Below are 22,133 nucleotides of genomic sequence, written 5' to 3'. Positions count from 1 at the left end.
GAATGGAACTCATAAGCCCCATTTTCTGCATCAAACACAAGGTCTAAATAGCAATGGTTTTATTCAAAGTAATGAACACATTAAACATGTTACAATGCATTGCTTTTAGCTTTCATTAAAACTGGGCAATTTGTGCACAACTCTGAGTTTTGACCCTATGCCTCTCAAAACAGGGTGTGCATGTGTCTGTGTGTGTGTACATCTTTGCACATTCAGCCATGAATAATGAGGCACAGCTAGATTGTCCTTGTCCTGCGTGGCTGTTATTCTCTGAATTAAACAATTTTAGAAATTAGAGCTCATTTGTTCATCTTATGATGGATACCTTTTAAAGTTATAGTAATAAAACATAACCTTGAATACACTGAATGTTATAATCTTCATGTGAATTTGGTGGTTATTGCAGCTATTGAGAAAATCACTTATTGTTACCCCCCTCTACTTCCTTGTCCTCCCCATCTCCCCATCCTTGTTACTTCCTGCCAACACACACAAGTTAGCCGCTTTCCTTCATGGAGTCTCCTTCCAAGAGGAACAGGTGAATTGATGCATCTGCTGCCAAGACCAGTGCTGCTGCTTGGCTGGCTGGCAGGCTGCTTCTACTGGTCCTGTACAGCACTTGCATGTAGTGGGCTGTGAATTTCAGGCACTACCTTTGGTGCCAAGCTCAGAAAGATGCTTTGTTTATGAAAGATGTTTTTTTTTCCTTTTGTTTATGGGGGGGAAAATGGTGACTTTTCATTCTTATTTTTAATTGTTGCATGGATCTGTGTAAAAGCTAGAAGCAAGTGTCATGTCCTAATCCTAATGCAACTAAACCAATAAAACACGGATATCTGTTACTGCAGGTAATGATGTAATTCTTGGACTTGTAAGTTTGCTGTATGCCATAATTAATGGTGCTTTTGTAGAGTGCTACAGTGACAGTCTGCTCTCTTGCTGAACCACATTTCTCTTTTTCTTTGTCCTCTTTGCAGATGATTCTGAAGGTAAAGAGCTGCTGTCTTATGTGCATGCTGCATCTAGTCATCACCCTTACCTTACTATGAAGTAATGCATGCTATGGATGTGGCCTTCTTCTGTTAATCATATTAATTTTTTTTTTTTATAACTGTTTATTTTTCAACCGTTCATAAACATACGAAGAAGTATACCCTTTTTATCAAACCATAATACACTGTCAGTGAAGGTATTATGTTAAGGAATATCATTCAAGTTCACTACAGGAAGCTTTGTCTCCCATGGTAGATTGACACTTAATTTTCATTGAGAGACAGCGTCCATTCCCCTCCAAGTCCAGCAAGGTTCCCACACTGAGCTGTAGATGTCTGCTTGGTCCCGGAGCACGTGGATTAGCTTTTCCATCTGTGCAACGTCAGCTACCTTGCTCTCCCAGCAGGTTACCATCAGGGCTCGCTTCCACAGATGTGCAATTGTAAATTGTGAAGCAGATAAGAGATGACCAGTCATTTTACGATGCCCCCTCATAATTAATCTATCTGGCCATATTTCCATAATATACAAAGATGGGCTTATTCCCAAACGTTGCCCACAAATGTCAAAATTACATTCAGTAATCTCTTTTCAGGAGGCGTAAACCTATCTACAATCCCACCATATATGCATATACGTTCCCTCCTTCCCACATCCTCACCAGCATTCTGTCCCCGAAGTACTAAATTTAGCAAAAATAAATAAATAAATAAATTGAAGTACAGTACATTTGATGTAACAACTTATACAATTCTTATCCTTTGTTACAAATCATAATACAACGTGACACTTTTAGATTTCCATACTTTATTATCCCAGTCGGTATCTAAATCAGTATTCTATTGCTGTATTAAGTTAGAAGTCCAATGCACGCATAAATACTTCTTAAAATATATATATAATACTGAATCCAGGTGTCTGGCTCTATTTTTATAGCACAGCACTCCCTCTATCCCCCTCACATTCCTCCACTTCAGGATCTAGTGCTGGGGTCTTTATAAGATCATGGTGCAGCTGTAAATATAAATATCTGCTTGAGGTGGGAATCTGAAACAACTGTACCAAATTGAAAAATGGTTTGATTTCCCATCCTCTAGTATTTGACACAGCCATCACAATCCTGCCTCCTCCCACCTCTGCATATCAGGGGAGAATGTGCATTGAGATACCTGTGAATTTTTCCAATGATGTAATATATCATTTCACTTCCATCCAGACCTGCATTGTGTGTGCTATAAGTAAATGTTCTCTAAGAATTGGCCTGAGTAAGTTAGAGGAAAAGGGCATATGCAACAGAGACATTAAACTGTACCCCTTTGTTGCTTCTTTCTCCAACAAGAACCAGGATTGTGGGACTGGAATTCTGGTAGCCCCATTTCTGCCATGTGTCTGTGCTTTACAATTCTCTGTATTTTAGTCATGAAGTTCTACTACCCCATATAAAGCTAGTTACTTCCTTAAGAGTCAGAAAGGCAGTTACTAGGACATCGCGCAGTAAGTGCTTTGAATGGGAATTCTAAGCGAGGTAGTATTCCCATCTTTATCAGATTAACTCTACCTATCGGAGAAATTTGAAAAGAGGTCCAGTTGCCCAAATCCTTTATTTTTTGAAATAATGGGACATAATTATCTTTGTATAATTTTGAAAGATCCCTTAGGATCCATATACCAAGATATTTAAAGCATCTATGGGTTCTCTGAAACCAATCCACTCCTCTCGGGTTACCTCTCACTTCTTCAAGGGCAAGCAGGATGGTAGTCCTCACACATAGGTGACATCATCAGAGAGAGCTTGGTATGGAAAACTTTTGTCAAAGTTTCTAGTAACTTTGCCAGACACATTGAGCATGCCCAGCATGCCACTAACCACGTGTCCACATGGGGTCCCTCTTCAGTCTTTTTTTCCGCGAAGCTGAAGCCCTGCGGTTGTGGAGCTTGCGCTTTTTCGATGAAAATTCTCTTCCACCGTTGCATAGGGTCCTTCTGTGTTTTGTGGGTTTTTTCTTCATCGCTTTTGGTAAGGTTCTCTGGAATTTGCGGTCAATTACAGACAGTGGTGCCCTCCAGTGGCCACCGGCCATCGACTGTGCATCGTGTACTTTTTGATATGGCATTATCCAGCTTTTGCCAGTACCCCCAGTGTCCCCGCACCATGACCATCACAGACCCCCACGAGGTCTGTGTCCTTTGCCTGGGGCATTGCACAATGTCTGTGGTTACGATCTTTGCGCCCGATGACCCCCTAAGGCCGTTGGGCACGGTTAGACAAAATGGAAAAGCTGTTCGGCTCTAAAAAATCTGATGTCAGCATCTAGTACTTCTACTCTGCAAGGGAAAGGAGTCTCTGCATTGATGCCCCTTGGTTTACTCTCTGCTAGTGCTCCTCAATCCCGAGGTGGGGGCGGGGGACCGAGTGAGATCCATATCCTCTCGGTCCAGTTCGGATTCCTCGACGTCTCGGGGAAGGACTGAGGTGAGCACGGCGAGAAGTCAAGGAAACACTCACGCCGCCTGTCCTCTTCGAAGTCAGACCATGGAAAGGCATCGACCACATCGACTCCTCCCCCGAAGCGGTCTCGTATGGAGGAGGGTATTCCCTCTGGTCCTCCCGAGGACTCTTGGCAGTCCCCACCTGTGCCAGTGGAAGGTTCATTTCCACCCTGTGACCCCGGGGTCGATCCGATTCCATTGCCGCCGCCTTCTCATGCTGTGCTATCCTTGGCAGCCTTTGAGGAGGAGTTAGAGAAGCGTGTGCGGTTGGTGGTCGGTTGGAGTGGCTGGACTTATTGCTCTGTGTCTTACCGACGCAGCCAGCTCAGATGTCCCACGTCCCTGAATGGCCACTCAGATGTCCCACGTCCCTGAATGGCCCGCTGCTGCTGCCACTGGTTCCCATTCCGGTGAGCGATTCCTCAGATGAGGAGGTTCCATTGGGGTCGATGGCGCCTCCATTGCGCATGGCACCCCTATATCCTCTGGCTCTCCCGGGGCCTCCAGGATCGATACCCTCTGTGTCATCGATGCCACTGGTGCTCTTGAAGCTGGGGATCCGTTGATGCCCATGTGGCCCCGGATCCCACCAATGTCCTCTGTTTCATCTTCGGTTCCACTGAAGGCCCTCTGGCTCGAGGCATAAGGCCCAGGTGGGTGCTCCACCACTCGCATCTCTGGACGTTCACAGCGAAGGAGAAGCCCCCTATGATCTCTGGGAAGGTGAGGCATCTTTTTCCTCCACGGAGGACTTGCCTTTGGAACCCTCTCCACTGGAGGAGAGGCGAAAATCCCCTCCAAAGGATCTTTCTTTCACTGGTTTTGTTAAGGCCATGGCGAAGCCGGTGCCTTTCCAGCTTTTGACAGAATAGCATTTTTGTTACAAGATGCTGGAAATCCAGCAATTTCTGGATACTCCTAAGGAGTTGGTGGCTATTCCAATCCATGGCAACTTTAAGGAGCTAATTGCCCGACTCTGGGAGCACCCCATCTTCGTTCCTCCTGTAAACCAGAAGATGGACGCAGTCTATCTGGTGAACCCACCAAGGGGTTTGAGTGCAGTCAGCTTCCTCACCAGTTAGTAGTGGTGGAATCGGCCCTAAAGAAAGCTCCCATGTCTCAGCACACCAGTTTTTACGACTTCTGGGTCACTGTGCATGTTACTCCATTTGCTCGGCTTCACATGCACAGGGCTCAGTGGACATTACGTTCCCAGTGGTGTTAAGCCACCCATGATCTTCAGGCTCTTGTCCTGATCACCACTCTCCTCTGACAGTCCCTCATGTGGTGGGAAACCCTACCCAGTCTGGAGTAAGGGATGCCTTTCTGGGACCCGCAGCCCCAGATTGTCCTCATCACAGAAGTGTCTCACATGGGTTGGGGAGTCCATGTTGCAGACCTCCACACTCAGGGCATTTGGTCCTTGCAGGAGAAGAAGTCCCAGATAAATTTCCTGGAGTTACGGGCGATCCATTACGCCCTGAGGGTGTTCAGAGAACGCCTGCGCAACAAGTGGTCCTGGTTCAGACCGACAATCAGGAGGCGATGTGGTATCTGAGCAAGCAGGGAGGAACAGGGTCATAAGCCCTCGGTCAGGAAGCAGTCCAGATCTGCTTGTGGGCCCTCAAGAACGGCATGTTCCTCCGGGTTCTGTAACTCTCCGGGACGGACCATGTCCTAGTGAACTCCTTGCGACGGACCTTCCGACCCCAAATGTGGTCCCTGAATCAAGAGGTAGCGAACCACATCTTTCACTTGTGGGGGACCCCAGATATGGATCTGTTTGATTCAGTCAAGAACAAGAAAGTGGATCGATTCTGCTCACTAGAACGGGCAAGCAGGGGATTAGTGTCGGATGCTTTTTCACTTCACTGGGGCACCGGCCTGCTGCACGCTTATCCTCCCCTTCTGCTAATCTCAAACACTCCAAAAGCTCCAACAGGACCGAGACCCCATGATCCTGGTCTCACCTTTTTGGCCTCTCCAGGTCTGGTTCCCACTTCTACGGGAGCTGGCCTTGGGCCCTCCAATTCAATTGGGGACTGCTCTGAACCTGATCTCTCAGGACTGGGGTAGGCTTCGCTACCCCAACTCCAAGCCCTGTCTCTCACGGCTTGGATTTTGACTGGGTGACCATACAGGTTCTGGGCCTTTCGGAAGGCATATCTTGAGTCATCTTGGAGCCCAGAAAACCCTCCACGAGAAAATCTTACAATCTCAAGTGGAAGTGGTTTTTGGCTTGGTGTGTTGGACACGGTCTGGATCCCTTCTCTTGTTCCTCACTGAAGCTTTTAGTCTACCTATTGCACTACTCCGAGTCTGGTCTGCAGACCACTTTGATGAGAGTTCACTTTAGTGCCATGGGAGCATACTATCAGGGGAGAGATTGTGCCTCCATTTCCACCCATCCGCTTGTGGGACAGTTCTTGCAGGGCTTGTTGCAACTTAGCTCTCACTCGGCCTCCAGCGTTTTTCTGGGACCTCAGTGTAGTCTTGTCCCAACTCATGAAGGCTCCATTTGAGCCCTTGTACTCTTGCGATCTGAAGTACCTATCCTGGAAGGTCATCTTCTTGGTAGCAGTTACTTCAGCGCGCAGGGTCAGTGAGCTGCAGGCTCTAGTGTTGTACCCCTCTTATACCAAATTTTGTCATAAGGTGATTTTACGTACACATCCGAAGTTCCTTCCTAAGGTTGTCTTGGAGTTCCATCAGTCAGTCCATTGTGTTGCCTTCCTTTTTTCCAAGGCCGCACGCTCACCAGGGTGAAAGGGCTCTGGTCTTTTACCTGGAACAGATGGTTCCTCGCTGCCTGTCCACTCAACTTTGTCTCCTTGGTCAAAACAGGTTGGAAGTTGCAGTGTCTAAGCAGACCTTATCCCATTCGCTAGCGGACTGTATTTCTTTTTGCTGCGTGCAAGCAGGCCAGCAGCTTGAAGATCACATCAAGGTTCATTCCGTTTGACCCATGTCTGTTTCGGTGGCTCATTTGCATGCCGTCCCCATTCAAGAGGTATGCAGGGCGGCGACCTGGAGTGCCCTCCAGACATTTGCCTCTCATTATTGTCTGGATAAGGATGGCCGATGTGACAGTCATTTTGGTCAGTCAGTCCTCCATAATCTTTTTCAGCCTTGAAACCCCAACTCTTCCTACTGTGGGCCCTTTCCTTGGGTGCAGACTTGCTCCCCTAGTTCTAGCAGCTCTAATTGTTGTGCACGTTGGCATCTGTTCTATGCTCACGTGTTGGGAGCAGCCTGGAGCTACAAAATCACCCATGTGTGAGGACTACCATCCTGCTTGTCCTTGGAGGAAACAGTTGCTTACCTGTAATAGGTGTTAGTCCTCACGAAACTCGCCTGCCACCCCGCAGATTTGGGTTTTCTCTTGGTTTATTTTATTTTTCGCGAACCCTGTTATAAAACTGAAGAGGGACTTCACGTGGTTAGTGGAATGCTGGGCAAGCTAGTTTTCAGTGCCAGTCTTCATCTGATGATGTCATCCAAGTGTGAGGACTAACATCCTGCTGTCCTTGGAGAGCACCTATTACAGGTAAGCAACTCAGCTATCTCCCACCAGCATCAGCGCAGATTTAGAATAATTGACTACATATCCCGATAAAGACCCATATTGTTCTAGAAACTTCTACAAAGCCACAAGAGCACCTGAAAAGTTTAAGTAAAGGAGAGCATCATCTGCATATAAAGAAATTTTGTAACTACCAATTTTGAAACTTTGATTAATACGATATCTGCAGTTTGCTTGGGCCAGGACCTCAATCACATGATCAAACAGTAATGGGGAAAGAAGACACCCCTGCCTTTCCTCCACTCTAGCAGAAGAAATCAGAGAGAACCCTGCCCGTAATTACTCTAGCCTTGGGCTCTGTATACAATGCCTTTATTCAAAAGATAAAGGACTCAGGAAAATGAAAGTGTTTCAGCACTGCAAACATAAAGGGCCACGAGACCCGATCAAACACTTTGACAGTTATATGGAAGACTGCAGCCCTCTCCTGAGGGAGACTTGGCAGTCTCAGCAGCTCCAAGAAGGAGAATGTCTCCCTCCACAGGTGTGGTTTGCGCTCCATAAAAATTAGAAAAATGGGAGGTAATCAACTTGTTAATATCTGATGGAAAGTTTGATATTCCCTTGTGAGTCTCCAATACTTAATCGCTCTCGCTAGTCAGGGACCAACCTTCCTCCCATGTTCATAGTAAGTTTATTTCGTCAATCGCAATGATTTTTCTATATTGAAAACTTGCACCTGTTTTAATTCATCCCTTGCCAAAGTCACTTGTTTAAGTGTTCTGTTAGAACTATTTGGTTTATGCTGATGTTCAAAGGTTACCATATTTGTTTCCAACTCCTTCTGCCTCTTATTTCTCTGGCGGTTAAGATAACTATTGTGAGATATTATATCTCCCCTAACCACTGCTTTTAGGCTTCCCATCTTAATGCAGGATTATATTCCGTTGCAGGACTGTGAATCTAATAATTTTGGATGACCTCTCGTAGTTTGTCTCTGAAATCCCTCCTATTCAACAAGAAAGTATTCATTCTTTATGACCTGAAAAAACCTATAGACTTGCCGAAGTGAAAATAAATAGCCACTGCGTGATGGTCAGATATTGTGCAAGATAATATTTCAGTTTCTAGAACTGTAGCAGATAAGGGTCCATTATACAAAAAGTAGTCTATCCATCTAGTGCCTCCAGACATCCAGTAAGTTAAATATCTGCACCAAATTTAAGGCCATGGCGAAGCCGGTGCCTTTCCAGCTTTTGACAGAATAGCATTCTTGTTACAAGACGTTGGAAATCCTGCAATTTCTGTTGGATTTGAAAAATTGAAAACGAGCGCAAAAAAGTTAATATGCATTGAGTTCCCACTAAGAACTCTTAACAAGACAAACCCCATGATTATATGTAGTGAGGAGTTCACTTATTCTTGGAAAAACTGATTCTCAACAGTGATCTCCTCACTACATATAATCATGGGATTTGTCTTGTTAGAGTTCTTAGTGGGAACTCAATGCATATTAACTTTTTTGTGCTCGTTTTCAATTTTTCAAATCCAACACTTTTACAGACACAGAAGAAAGCCACTTATCTTAATTATGCAGCATATGTAGGCAGCGATGAATTTAGCCTCCTGCCTTTTTTGTGAAAAAATGCCATGAGTGAAGGACTCGCTGAAAGGAGCTCAAATTTACAGACAGACACTATTGCAGCCAGCCCCTGATGAAGCTGTCATAACGAAACATGCGCTGTGTCGGGTGTACTGGGCAGGACCTTTAAAAATTGTTACTGCTTACCAGAAATCGCAGGCAGGACGCTAAATTCATCGCTGCCTACATATGCTGCAGAATTAGGATAAGTGGCTTTCTTCTGTGTCTGTAAATTGTTGGATTTGAAGAATTGAAAACGAGCACAAAAAAAGTTAATATGCATTGAGTTCCCATAAGAACTCTAACAAGACAAACCCCATGATTATATGTAGTGAGCAGTTCATTTATTCTTGGAAAAACTGATTCTCAACAGTGAACGCCACGAAACACGTTGCAAATACGTGCAAGTTGGCTCACATATGAGGGTTGTCTTAGGCACAAATATTTATTCGTATAAATATATGATTTTTTTCACATACCACGTGGTTTAATTATTTTGACACTATTTTATTCAGCAAGAATGAGAGATTTATTTCAAAATAAGTTTTGCTTTCATTGAATTATAGACGGGATGATCTTCATTGGGTAAGAATTTTAAATTGCAGTAGCTGTAACTTGAAGAATGAGGTCATAGGTCTAGTAACAAATGGCTATATATACAGTTCTGTGCCATTTTAGGATTTGTATTTCTGGAAGCCAAAAGGTGTTTTTGAACCTGGTTCTTGATTCTTTTCTTTTTGTCTTCTCCCATCTGCTGATGTTTCTTTCTCCCCATAATAGCAGGGGTCCCCAAACTATGGCTCGTGGGTTGATCTGGCCTGTAGAGCAATTTCTTTCCAGCTCACCAAACATTTTGAATTGGCCTATGGAGCAAGGTTTTTTTTTTAAGTATAGTGGTAAGATAAGCACACAGTGCTGATGGAGTCTCAAACATCCTACAGCAAAAGAACAAGTCTTGCGCGATGACAAAAGAAATAGGAAGTGCAGGCAGGGTCCCAAATTCTCCCCAGCAGAGAAGTTCCAGAAGAGGAGAAGCGGTTGGGTGTGAATGAGGACAAGAGGAGAGAGGAGTGTGAGTGAAAGAGAGAAGCAGTGAGAAGAGAGGACAGAGTCCGAGACCAGAGGGAAGAAGCCAGCAGGAGCATAATGGGGAGGGGGGATGTGCGAGGGGGAGTGTATCAGCCACTTACACATCACCTCTGCGCTATCTCATGGGACAGATGCAGATACTGAAGAAGGTGGGGAGGCAGGTGGTAGGGTTGATAACTTGGTAAGAATATTTTCCTGACACCCTAGCGGCCATTTCTCTGCAGGAACCCTGCCATCTGCCTCCCTTCATCTACAGGACTTCAAATCACTAAAAGGGTCAGACCCTAAGGGAGGACGCATCACTGCTGCCTCTCCCGCCTGGGCCCTGTTGGTGATTTGGAAATGTCACATGCAGCCTTTCATTTAAAACGTTTGGGGAACCCCGGGTGTAGCAAAATCCCAAAATGTGTTACCCTTCTAACTAGCCCTTCTCTTTATAGATCTCTTTGTCTAGTAGTTAGGGGACCTTGTTTTGTTTCCGGTCAAATTCGTGGTGCCTCCCCCATCTCTTCTTTGCTCATAGTGCTTAGATGCAAACTGGAATGGGAAACTTCTGCTTGAACCTTCCCATTCTCTCTCCCATTCCTCACAGTACAGTGATAACTGCTACGACACTGCTTTAGCCTCTTTGTGTTCCCGCTGCACCACCCCCACAAGTTCCATTTCACCTCCATTCTCTAGCTGATAGGCCTGAGGAGGGTCTAGATTCTTAGCTAAATGAGAATGGGAGCAGAAACCTCCACTAAAGCAGAAAGCCTCACTGGTTTAAGTCAAAAGGAGGGAGTTACTCTCTGTGCCATGCTGCATCGCTGCTCCTCCCTTCCCACCATCGTGGCCACTGTCTGCCAGAGGCCTAAGTGCAGGATCTGAGATCTTCCCAAACTCCACAGGTACCATTGGATGAGAGAGACAAACTCTAGTCTTTTGGAATTGAACTATCCCTGCCGTTTTGTCTGTAAATATTTGTTTTTTGTTGTCATTTTATCAGCAATTTAATTTTGCTTAGTATTCTCTAATTCTTATGTTTACTAATTTTCTAGATGTATTTCTAGGTGTATTACCACCACCATTATTCACAACTAACAATCAAATTAAGCCAATATCCTCTGTCAATCACACCAGAAACCTTGGAGTAATAATTGACGATAACCTATCTTATAATAACCACATTACCACCAAAATCAAAGAAGGTTATCACAAACTCCTAATTCTACGGCGGATAAAACCTTTTCTAAATTTAGTAGATTTCAGAACAGTTTTACAACTAATTATCTTCTCAACCATTGACTACTGTAATTCCCTTAATGATTGGCCTTCCATATATCAACTTCAAGCCTTTACAGATTCTTCAAAACGCTGCAGCAAGAATTTTAACTGGAAAAAAAAAGAATGATCACATTACCCCTGTATTATCTTCACTACTCTGGCTCCCTATTAAATCACGAATTGATTATAAGATTTTAATAATTATAAACAAATTAATTCATTCCGATCACCACAAACAAACAAGCTTAAAAATCACGTTACAGAACAACAACAGGAATCTTCGATCAAATAATACCTCTCGTCTAATAATTCCACCCATCAAAGATGCTCATCTTTCAACAACAAGAAATAGAGCTTTCTCCATTGCCTGTCCTAAAAAATGGAACTCCTTACCACCTTATTTAAGAACTCAAACGAATATCAGAACTTTCAAAAAAGATTTAAAGACTTTTCTTTTTCATAAAGTCTACGTTAATGATTATTTCAACAATCTAATTGTAACCAAGACTACCAACCATACTCATGCAAAAGAGATAATGAAATATCGTCTGGCAACGACCATCATAATAGCAATATGAACTTATAATTAACAACACTAGAAGACCATCCTGAATATGTTTAAATACCAATACTGTTACCACTATCCTTTTCCCTTCTTTTCCTTATGCTCCTTTTTCACCACCAACCTCTCTCCGATCCCTTCTTCTTTTCCCCTATTAATTTATGCATCAATGTTTTTAATGGTTTATTCTCTGTTTGATTTTTGTAAACCGTTATGATGGCTGAACCGAATGACGGTATATAAAACTAAATAAATAAATGAAACATTCAGCATATTTTGTCTAAATAACTCAATCATTTTCTCTGAGTAGAAATTAAAAAAATGCAATACAAAAAGTTACTGCTTGAAGATACAGAATTTTCATTTTTTTTAACTTTATTTTTATTTGAATTTAAACATATTCAAATATTCATATATTTGAAAGAAAAAAGTGAGTTATACAATCTTTGTAAATATACAGGTATATAGAAATAAAAAAGAAAACAAAAAACAGAGTATAACCCTAAAAGACCTCAGATAATGGGGGTGGGGGAGAGTAAAAGGTCTTGGGGTCAGACCTACAGCGCTAAAAATACATTCACAGAATAATTATGGTTAGCCTGAGCATACATTGCCTCCTCATAAAGAGTCTTAACGCACTAAGAGGGCTGAAAGGTAGTGCCACGTCTAACATCGATGAAGTCTCTTAGCTACATTGGATCAAAAAACCATATCTAGCTGCATTTAAAACTACTAAACATTTGCAAGGGTGTCTAACTGAAGAGGAGGCATCCAAAGAAATGACCTCTGATCTCATGGCCACGAATCTCCTCTGCTTCTGCGTCGCCTTAGCTAAGTCAGGAAATATCCAAATTCTCTCACCCTTAAAGAAGGCCTCTCGATGGAGATCACGTGACGCTGTGAGGGAGAGCAGATGTGATTCTCCTTCTCGGACTCTCATCCGGCCTATCCAGCCCCATCCTTTGCATTTAAAATCCTTACAATACCAACAAACCTTGGGATTAAGACGGTGAGCTCTCTCTGCATTAATTGAGTGTAAAATGTCAACCCGGATGGCACGGAAAGATAAAGAAAAAGAGAAGGAAAAGGGAAGGCCTGCTGAGATGGCATCTGATGAAGAGCTGGGGTTGTCTGAATCCCCGGTCCCCACAAACTGGGCGGATATCAAAGCTGCCGTGGTGGAGGCACTAGAACCAGAATTAAGAAGCTTTCCCACCAACTTGGAGACCTCACGGCTTCTATTGCAGGTTATGAAGCCAGATTCGGAGAGTTAGAACACAGAGTTTCGGAGACAGAAGATGGCCTGCATACAGCACAGACAGAGCTAGCCTCTCTAAAGAAAGCGCTGGCGTCTCAAACTGATCGTATTGAAGACCTAGAAAATAGATCCCGACGATCCAATCTTAGATTTGTGGGATTGCCAGAATCACTTCCTGAGAGGGAATTATCATCATGGCTGGAAGCCTGGCTCATTAAAGAACTCGCTTTAAATTTGCAGCATGGGCCCCTGAGGGTAGAAAGGGCCCATCGGCTGGGAATTAAAAAACCACAGCAGGACAGACCTAGAGTGGTCATAGCCAAAATTTTAAACTATGCACACAAAGAAGAGATTCTGAGAGCAGCAAGGGGCACTGGAGACTTACGATATGAGGGTCAGAAGATCCTTATTTTTCAGCAGCCCTATCAGCCCAACGGCGTACCCTGGCACCATTGTGTTCCCAGCTACATAATCTTGGTCACCGAGCCCTGATTATTTATCCAGCACGAGTTCGAGTTACTACAGCGACCGGTCCCCGCTGGTTTACCACTGTCAGGGAACTACAGGAATTCATTAAAACACTTACCGTTTCGGAGGGGGACTCCAGGAAAGCAACAGACAATCACAGAGCCTGATCACCACGTGGGTAAGATGGCTGCCGGCGTCTTCCCGAGTCAGGCTCATGAAATGGTAATTGGCAATTCGAACTAAACAAAAAAAAAAAAAAAAAGGAAATGGAGCCTAATTAACATTCTTAATTGTGACCCAGCCGTCCCACCTATAACCCCGGGCTATTTGCTTTGTCCCCCGGAGAGTGGAGAGTCTGTTCAGGTAGGAGAAACTACTATGGAAAAAAAAAAAAAGTAAACCAGACAGTCAAACACTGAATCAACAAGGAGGTGTGCCTCTTGTTTACCCGATTCCCACGGGCATAATCGGGGTCAGCCTAACGAGGGGTGGCTTGGTTGGGCTCATGGAAAGTGGCGGCTGAGGGTGAGAGACTCGCACCTCTGGGCATGGTAGAAAACGAATCGATCCTGCCTGCCAGATTCCTTTGCGAAGATAAAGGTATACTACAATCGTGGGACTTTTCTTGAGCTGGATGGACGTGGTGAGGGGGACAGACTTGGTCACTGGCTCCAGTTCCGGGGCAGAAGGATATCCAAACACTGACAGTGAAACAGCCGGTGAAGCCAGCTTCAAAACTGACAATAGTTTTTAATGTTGTAATTTTTTGTGCGTTGTTTTTTCAATTTCATGGTTTCCAGTTTTTTTTGACCTATGTGCAATCAATAAGGATCAGGTTTCAGTAAAAATTACACAACTATAGAGCTTTATAAGCCTGAGAATCGAGAGGGCTGATTATACATAAGTTTAGCTCTGATTGCGACTGGGAAAATAGAGGGATAAGATAGGTTAAATTGTTTTAAAGTTTATCACATTCTATAATATGGCAGGGCCGTTAGGGCTCTGACATCCGGTTAACTAATCGGTGGAGACACTGGTTTTGCGCTGCTTTCTACCCATCCCTGTTTCGATGGGGAAAACAATGCTAAACAAAACTACATTGTTGGGGAGTGTTCTGATTTAGGTGGGCTGAAGACGGGGTGAGAGTTGTAAGTGTTACGTCGTGATCTTGGGACTGGGGTTGATAAGATTAATGTTCGGGGATTTAGAAATAGGAGGGACTAGGGAGAGTGTTGGGGGGACGGTAGGGGGGGGGGGCTGGAGGGAGGGGGGTGGGGGAAGGTATTAACAAAGAAGTACACTTGCGCCCCTGCGGGAGTGAAAAGAGTTCATGTTCTGACACACTAGGTATCACACGAGTGGAACCAACACGGTGGTTCAGGGGAGGGTCCTTGCTGGGACGGCCCTCTCTTGTTTTCGATGGATCATTTACACATGGGGAAATTCAATTTTGGGTGTCCGATTATGGTTAAAACAGGACATAGGGTAACATCCTGGAATGTCTGTGGTATCCATTCACCGGTTAAAAGATATAAAATTTTGCAGGCTCTAAAACGTAATTCCACCGACTTGGCGTTCCTGCAGGAAACTCACTTATCAGATCTAGAACACTTAAAACTGCGTCAAGGATGGGTGGGAGAGGTACATTTTGCATCAGCTAGTTCCCGATCAGCGGGAGTAGCGATTTTGATAAAAAAGAATTTCCCTTTGCAGGTATTGAAAGAGTTTAAGGATCCTGAGGGGCGGTACCTGATTTTGGAGGCCGAATTACAGCAGACTCCTATGGTACTATGCTGTGTTTATGCTCCTAATTCTCAACAAGCGGGGTTTTACCGCAGACTCCAGCAAGCACTCCTTCCTTAACTAGATAAATATTTAGTGATAGGGGGAGATTTTAATGCCTTAAAAGACCCGGCCTGGGATAGACTAGCGGCTGGTCCGCTGGCTGGACGGCCTAGCAAGGAATTAAAGACACTAGAGGCAACATTACATTTAGCGGACTCGTGGCGGACATTGCACCCCTTTGAAAAAAGTTTCTCCCATTTCTCTCGAGCACATGCAACCCAATCCCGCATTGATTACTTTTTTGTAGGTACCTCCTACTTTTCCCAAGTCACTGAGGCAGATATTGGAGATGTCCTCATTTCTGACCATGCGCCCATATGGCTAGATTTGAAAACCAATCAAGCTCAGCCAAAAGAGAGGCACTGGAGGTACCCGTATTTTCTTGCGGAGGATTTGGCTTTTCAGCAGTACATACGAGGGAGATGGGAGGAATTTGCCTCGCTGAATGCGCAACATCTGGGAGATCCAGTTCTTTTCTGGAATACGGCCAAAGTAGTATTGAGAAGCGATATAATTTCATATATAGCTCACTGGAGGAAATCCACCGATCAGAGGTTGCTCCTTCTTAGTGCACAGTTAAAGGGCGCAAAACGAGATCTTGTAGCGCAACAGTCAGGATCTTGTCGCGCCGCCTACCTAGCTCTGCAAACAGCGATTAACTCCCTCTTGCACCAAAGGGCCATCAAAAGTATTCATTATTATAGATATAAATTACATCAATTCGGGAATAAATCAGGGAAAATGATGGCAAATTTGGTGCGATCAGTGGGTGGCTCCCGACATGTTACAGCATTGCGAACAAATAGAGGACAGATTGTAAATGATACCCCTGATATTTTAAAGGCCTTTCAAGAATATTATACTGAACTCTATAAGGCAGGGGGTTGGTCTCCTACAAAATGGGAGTCATTCTCTGCTCGTGTTAAGCTGCCATCCATCACTGTGGCCCAGCAGAGATGGTTAAATGAGCCGATCCGGGAGGAGGAGGTTAGTAAAGCCATTCGGGCCGCTAAAAAATTAAAGACACCTGGACCGGATGGATATAGTGCGGAATTCTACCAGTGTTTAATAGAACCCATGAAGGGCCTTCTTCCCTTGGTGTTTCAGAGTTGGATCACGTTAGGCTCCTTCCCTCTACTGGGTAACATGGCACACATGACCCTAATCCTGAAACCAGGCAAGGATCTGCTGGAACCAACAGCGTATCGTCCCATCTCACTATTGAATGTGGATCACAAATTCCTGGCTAAAATTCTAGCAGATCGCCTGGGCACAATTTTACCTCACCTCATCCACCAAGGCCAGGTGGGATTTGTCCAAAAGCGTTACGCCCTAACCAATATTAGGAAAGTAATGGCTGCGATGACACTTTGTGAGCGAACTGATATCCCCTTTTTACTGGTTAGTCTAGACGCAGAAAAGGCGTTTGACTGAGTCGAATGGGGATATTTGTTCCAGGTACTCACTGAAATGGGGTTTCAAGGGTTTTTCTTAGAGGCGATTCAGTTGCTGTACAGCGCCCCCTAAGCTAGATTGCTAATTAATGGAGTGTTGTCCTCCCCTATCCCAGTACTACGGGGAACGCGTCAAGGTTGCCCGCTATCTCCCCTTTTATTTTTACTGACTCTAGAGCTGTTGCTCATGGCACTGCAGGAAGCTACTTTGATACGAGGGGTGCAGTTCTATTCGGGTGCAAAGAAAGAGATTTTTAAATATGCCGCTTTTGCAGACGACATCTTAGTCTTTCTAACATCCCCAGCCCGCTCTTTACCGACGCTACTAGCGCTCTTTAAAGCTTTTGGAGAGTTTTCCGGACTGAGCATCAATTGGGATAAATCAGAGGCGTTGGGCTTTCCTTCCACTTTGCGGGTAGGTTGGCAGGATCCATTTCCATTACACTGGGCCGAATCTGTGCTTAAATACTTGGGAGTTTTTCTCTCTACAGATTTGCGATCCATTTACTCCCTTAATATTACCCGACTATTGAACTTGACGAAAGAAAAACTAAATCATTGGAGGGGGCTTCCCTTATCTTTGGGAGGGCGTATTAATTTGTTTAAATTAATTATCCTACCTAAATGGCTTTATGTAATACAGAATCTCCCGTTTCTCCTTAGCCGGAAGGATATGGGGACTTTGGACAAATTAATTCGAACCTTCATATGGAAGGGGAAGAAAGCCCGTATCCCCCTGCGTTGGTTAAAAGTGAAATGGGGTGAGGGTGGTATGGGAGTACCGGATCTGAACAGTTATGTGGTGGCGGCAAACTCACGCCTGGTCCGAGATTGGATCTCGGGAGACTCTACCTTACTTAGCCTAATAGCGGAGCAAACGTTGGTGGCTCCCCTGGATATACGATTTGTACTAATGTGTCCTAGTAGGGAATTGACCGACGTAAAGCGAAACCCCCTTATAGCACCTCTCCGACAAGCCTGGCAACATTTGACAAAACATCTTGGCCTTCCTGAATGTAATGCGTTTCTGATGCCTATTGGAGGTAATCCACAATTTACTCCAGGGTCCCAAAATAGAGTGTTTCGAGAATGGCAGCAAAGGGGTATAACTATGTTGGGCCATGTAACGGACAAATTTGGGGTCCTTTTTCCTTTTGAAACCCTCCAAACTCTATATGGCTTGCAGGATACTCATTTATTTGGCTACATGCAGATCCGTCACTATTTTACCTCACTTCCGGCTTCTTGTAAAGTTCTTGGCCACCTCCAGGCTCTTGAGCGGTTTTTTCAGCTGGGTCGGACACATGGCCCCTCACTTTCAGAATATTATCAGGTACTTACTAAAAGTTTGGCCCCTGAAGCTTGTATTCGTGCGACGGAGTGCTGGAATAGGGATGGACTGTTTCAGGTACCTCCTGGAGTCTTTAAGGCTTCGATGCGAACGTTATCAACTGTTACAAGTAATATGTATTATAGAGAAATGCAGATCAAGCTGTTATATCGAGCATATATTACACCACAAATTGCCTTTCATGCGCACCTTGTGCAGAATGCATCCTGTCCAAAATGTTCATGTATTAAGGGGACTTTATCACATGTTTTCTGGGAATGTCCGGGGATTCATTCTTATTGGGTGAGGATTGTGCATTATCTGAGTGAGTTGTTGGATGTGAAATTGCCTATGTCCCCATATATGATCTTATTTGATTGTATCCCCCGACCCTTGATTAAGGGCCAGGAATTTCGATGGTTTCTACGTAAAGCCTTTGCAGTGGGGAAAAAGATTGTTTTACTTAATTGGAAGGAAACTACGAATCCATCTTTCTGGACGTGGCGAATACATCTCCATCGCCTGATGCAGCTGGAAAGCTTGTCTTCCAAGACAGACCCGCAAAGGCGGAGACGCTTTCTTCGAATCTGGAATGGATATATACAGGCATTACCTCATCGAGCTCGGAGTTTGATTCTTAACTGCTGAATGGACCAATAGACGAGATAGTAACCACTCGTGTGTTCTTACCTGTAATAATTAATGACATGAACTGGGACTTGTAAAAGGGGGGTGGGTAATGGGGACAACTGCAGAATATTATGTTAATGTGGTTAGGAGTTGGGATATAGAAGAAACTACATATCGCTAACTCCCGATGTATTGTTGAAACATTTCCATAATAATAAAATTGTTTACAACAAAAGAAGGCCTCTCGATGTAGAAAAAATAAACGAAGAACATTATTTCTATCCTGTAGAAACACAAACAAAACCAGCAAAGTAGGTCTAGAGAAGGCTGGTGACCCAGAATTTTCCAGAAGATCAGTTAAATCATAGGGTGTGTTCTGCTCTCCTCTATCCATTTTTTTTTCTTAGCAGATGGTAAATAAAAAAAAAAGTTTTGGATCAGAGGCAGCGCTGATTCAGAAATTTGCAACACTTACAATTTAAACATATCAATGGGAGAAATCATTGGAGTTTGAGAACAATTTAGAATATGCAAATTCAAATTCTTTAAAAATTTTTCCTTGTTTTCCAACCTTTGTGAGATTGATGTTAAGTCACTATTTGTTTAACTTGCAGTTCTTTAATTTGATAAGTTTAAGCCTCCAAATTAGTGACTTTAGCTTCTCAGGAAGATAAACGATGATCTTGAGTTTGTAACTTAGCATGAATGTCAAGAGTAATAGTTACCAACGAAGAAACTGACTGCTTAATAGTTGCCATTGCAGTCCAAAAACTATCCAGCGTTACAGAGGGAGGTTTACATAATGCAGTTCTAACCTATAAAGATGAAATAACTGCTAGAACCTCCTGCGAAGAAGCTCCCATGGCTTGCAGCAATGAAGAAACTTCACTCGACACTGAGATTTCAGCTTTCAGCCTGCCTCTCTGGCCCCTTAGAATGTTGGCTGCATTTCACTCACAGCGGAGAACAGGCGGGTGCCGACCGATGACATGATGACAGTGCCAGAATGGCAGACATGCTCCGGCATTTCAGCCATCGCATGGGCAACAGCACCAGGAGGCCTCTGCATTGACCAATCAACAGGGCTTAGCAAAGCTTCAGCCATTGACAGGCCAGCATCCCCAGAGCCAGCCAATTCAACCTCTGATGTCAGCAAAGGTAAAATGGATGAGTAGTCCAGCATAGTGGTTTGCCATGCTATTCCCGCCGAAGGAAAAATCAGGTGATGCCCTTCCTCTTGCCCATGGCCACCTAGGAAGGAGTATACAGCAATTTTTCAAAGAAAAGCAGGGAAAGTCTAGGAGCTTGAGTTCCTGCATCTGCTCAGTGTGCCATCTTGATACCCCCCAATAATTTTAAATTTTTGATGCATATTTTCTCCCTCTGGTTCAATCCCATCCTCAGGTTTGATCCTGCAGTTTGCTCAACCCCCCCTTTTTTCCCCCATCTCTCTCTTGGCTTGAACCCCAGGCTTGATCAACTTTCTCCCTAGGGTTGATGACCCAGCTTGTTCTCTCTTCCCCTCCCAGCTCAACCCTGAGGCTATATTTCACTCCCCCACAGCACTCCTCCTCTGTCATAAGAACATAAGAACATGCCATATTGGGTCAGACCAAGGGTCCATCAAGCCCAGCATCCTGTTTCCAACAGTGGCCAATCCAGGCCATAAGAACCTGGCAAGTACCCAAAAACTAAGTCTATTCCATGTTACCATTGCTAGTAATAGCAGTGGCTATTTTCTAAGTCAACTTAATTAATAGCAGGTAGTGGACTTCTCCAAGAACTTATCCAATCCTTTTTTAAACACAGCTATACTAACTGCACTAACCACATCCTCTGGCAACAAATTCCAGAGTTTAATTGTGCATTGAGTAAAAAAGAACTTTCTCCAATTAGTTTTAAATGTGCCTCATGCTAACTTCATGGAGTGCCCCCTAGTCTTTCTATTATCCGAAAGAGTAAATAACCGATTCACATCTACCCATTCTAGACCTCTCATGATTTTAAACATCTCTATCATATCCCCCCTCAGCTGTCTCTTCTCCAAGCTGAAAAGTCCTAACCTCTTTAGTCTTTCCTCCTAGGGGAGCTGTTCCATTCCCCTTATCATTTTGGTAGCCCTTCTCTGTACCTTCTCCATCGCAATTATATCTTTTTTGAGATGCAGTGATCAGAATTGTACACAGTATTCAAGGTGTGGTCTCACCATGGAGCGATACAGAGGCATTATGACATTTTCCTTTTTATTCACCATTCCTTTTCTAATAATTCCCAACATTCTGTTTGCTTTTTTGACTGCCGCAGCACACTGAACCGACAAGTTCAATGTGTTATCCACTATGACGCCTAGATCTCTTTCTTGGGTTGTAGCACCTAATATGGAACCTAACATTGTGTAACTATAGCATGGGTTATTTTTCCCTATATGCATCACCTTTCACTTATCCACATTAAATTTCATCTGCCATTTTGATGCCCAATTTTCCTGTCTCTCAAGGTCTTCCTGCAATTTATCACAATCTGCTTGTGATTTAACTACTCTGATCAATTTTGCATCATCTGCAAATTTGATTACCTTGCTCATTGTATTTCTTTCCAGATCATTTATAAATATATTGAAAAGTATGGGTCCCAATACAGATCCCTGAGGCACTCCACTGCCCACTCCCTTCCACTGAGAAAATTGACCATTTAATCCTACTCTCTGTTTCCTGTCTTTTAGCCAGTTTGTAATCCACGAAAGGACATCGCCACCTATCCTATGACTTTTTACTTTTCCTAGAAGCCTCTCATGAGGAACTTTCTCAAACACCTTCTGAAAATCCAAGTATACTATATCTACCGGTTCACCTTTATCCACATGTTTATTAACTCCTTCAAAAAAGTGAATCAGATTTGTGAGGCAAGAATTGCCTTGGGTAAAGCCATGCTGATTTTGTTCCGTTAAATCATGTCTTTCTATATGTTCTGTGATTTTGATGTTTAGAAGACTTTCCACTATTTTTCCTGGCACTGAAGTCAGGCTAACCGGTCTGTAGTTTCCCGGATTGCCCCTGGAGCCCTTTTTAAATATTGGGGTTACATTAGCTATCCCTCCAAAAAGACCTGCAGTGCTTTCTTGCCTCCTCCTGTCTCACTCTTAGTGTATTCCTTCCCAGTTCTCTGCTCCCCAGCAAGATTCCCCGGCTTGTGATCTAGCTCCACCCACACTGCTCCTTTCTCCATCATGGGAGGACACTGCTACTGCAGCCTCCACAATCGTCCAGCTACTGCCACCTCATCTTGTCTTTTGATCAACGACACAAATGCCTTGTCTGTGTTCTGTCCTGTGTGGACCACCATCACGTCATCTGTCTTCTGACCTGCGTGGCAGACTCTGCCACTTATGTCTACTCTAAACGATTCTGCTGGTTCCTGTCCCTGTGCAAAAATTCTGCATGGGAAGGGAGCTCTGCACAAATTCTGTGCTGCACAAGTGTGCAGAATTCTCCCTGGAGTAATTAACTTTTGAGGTCTGCTTCAGAGCAAAAACTGCACAAACATGAAATGAAAGGAAACCTTCATGCCATAGATATGTTAATTC

The 22,133-nt window shown here is 44.0% G+C and overlaps 1 protein-coding gene across 5 annotated transcripts in view; it reads left to right on the top strand.

Annotated features, from left to right (window-relative positions):
- Positions 1 to 22,133, top strand: part of USO1 (USO1 vesicle transport factor) — a 232,084-nt gene that overhangs the window by 46,376 nt on the left and 163,575 nt on the right. For 3 of the 5 annotated variants that reach the window (XM_029598247.1, XM_029598211.1, XM_029598230.1), the window contains exon 5: positions 978 to 989. The exons of the other annotated variants lie outside the window; for them this stretch is intronic. In XM_029598247.1, the coding sequence (XP_029454107.1) occupies positions 978 to 989 (12 nt within the window). The remainder of the gene's footprint in view (positions 1 to 977; positions 990 to 22,133) is intronic. 5 annotated transcript variants of the gene reach the window in all.

Source organism: Rhinatrema bivittatum, chromosome 1 (assembly GCF_901001135.1).
Source record: "Rhinatrema bivittatum chromosome 1, aRhiBiv1.1, whole genome shotgun sequence".
NCBI lineage: Eukaryota > Metazoa > Chordata > Amphibia > Gymnophiona > Rhinatrematidae > Rhinatrema > Rhinatrema bivittatum.
Note: the sequence above shows the minus strand (reverse complement) of the source record. Positions and strands in the feature narration are given on the sequence as shown.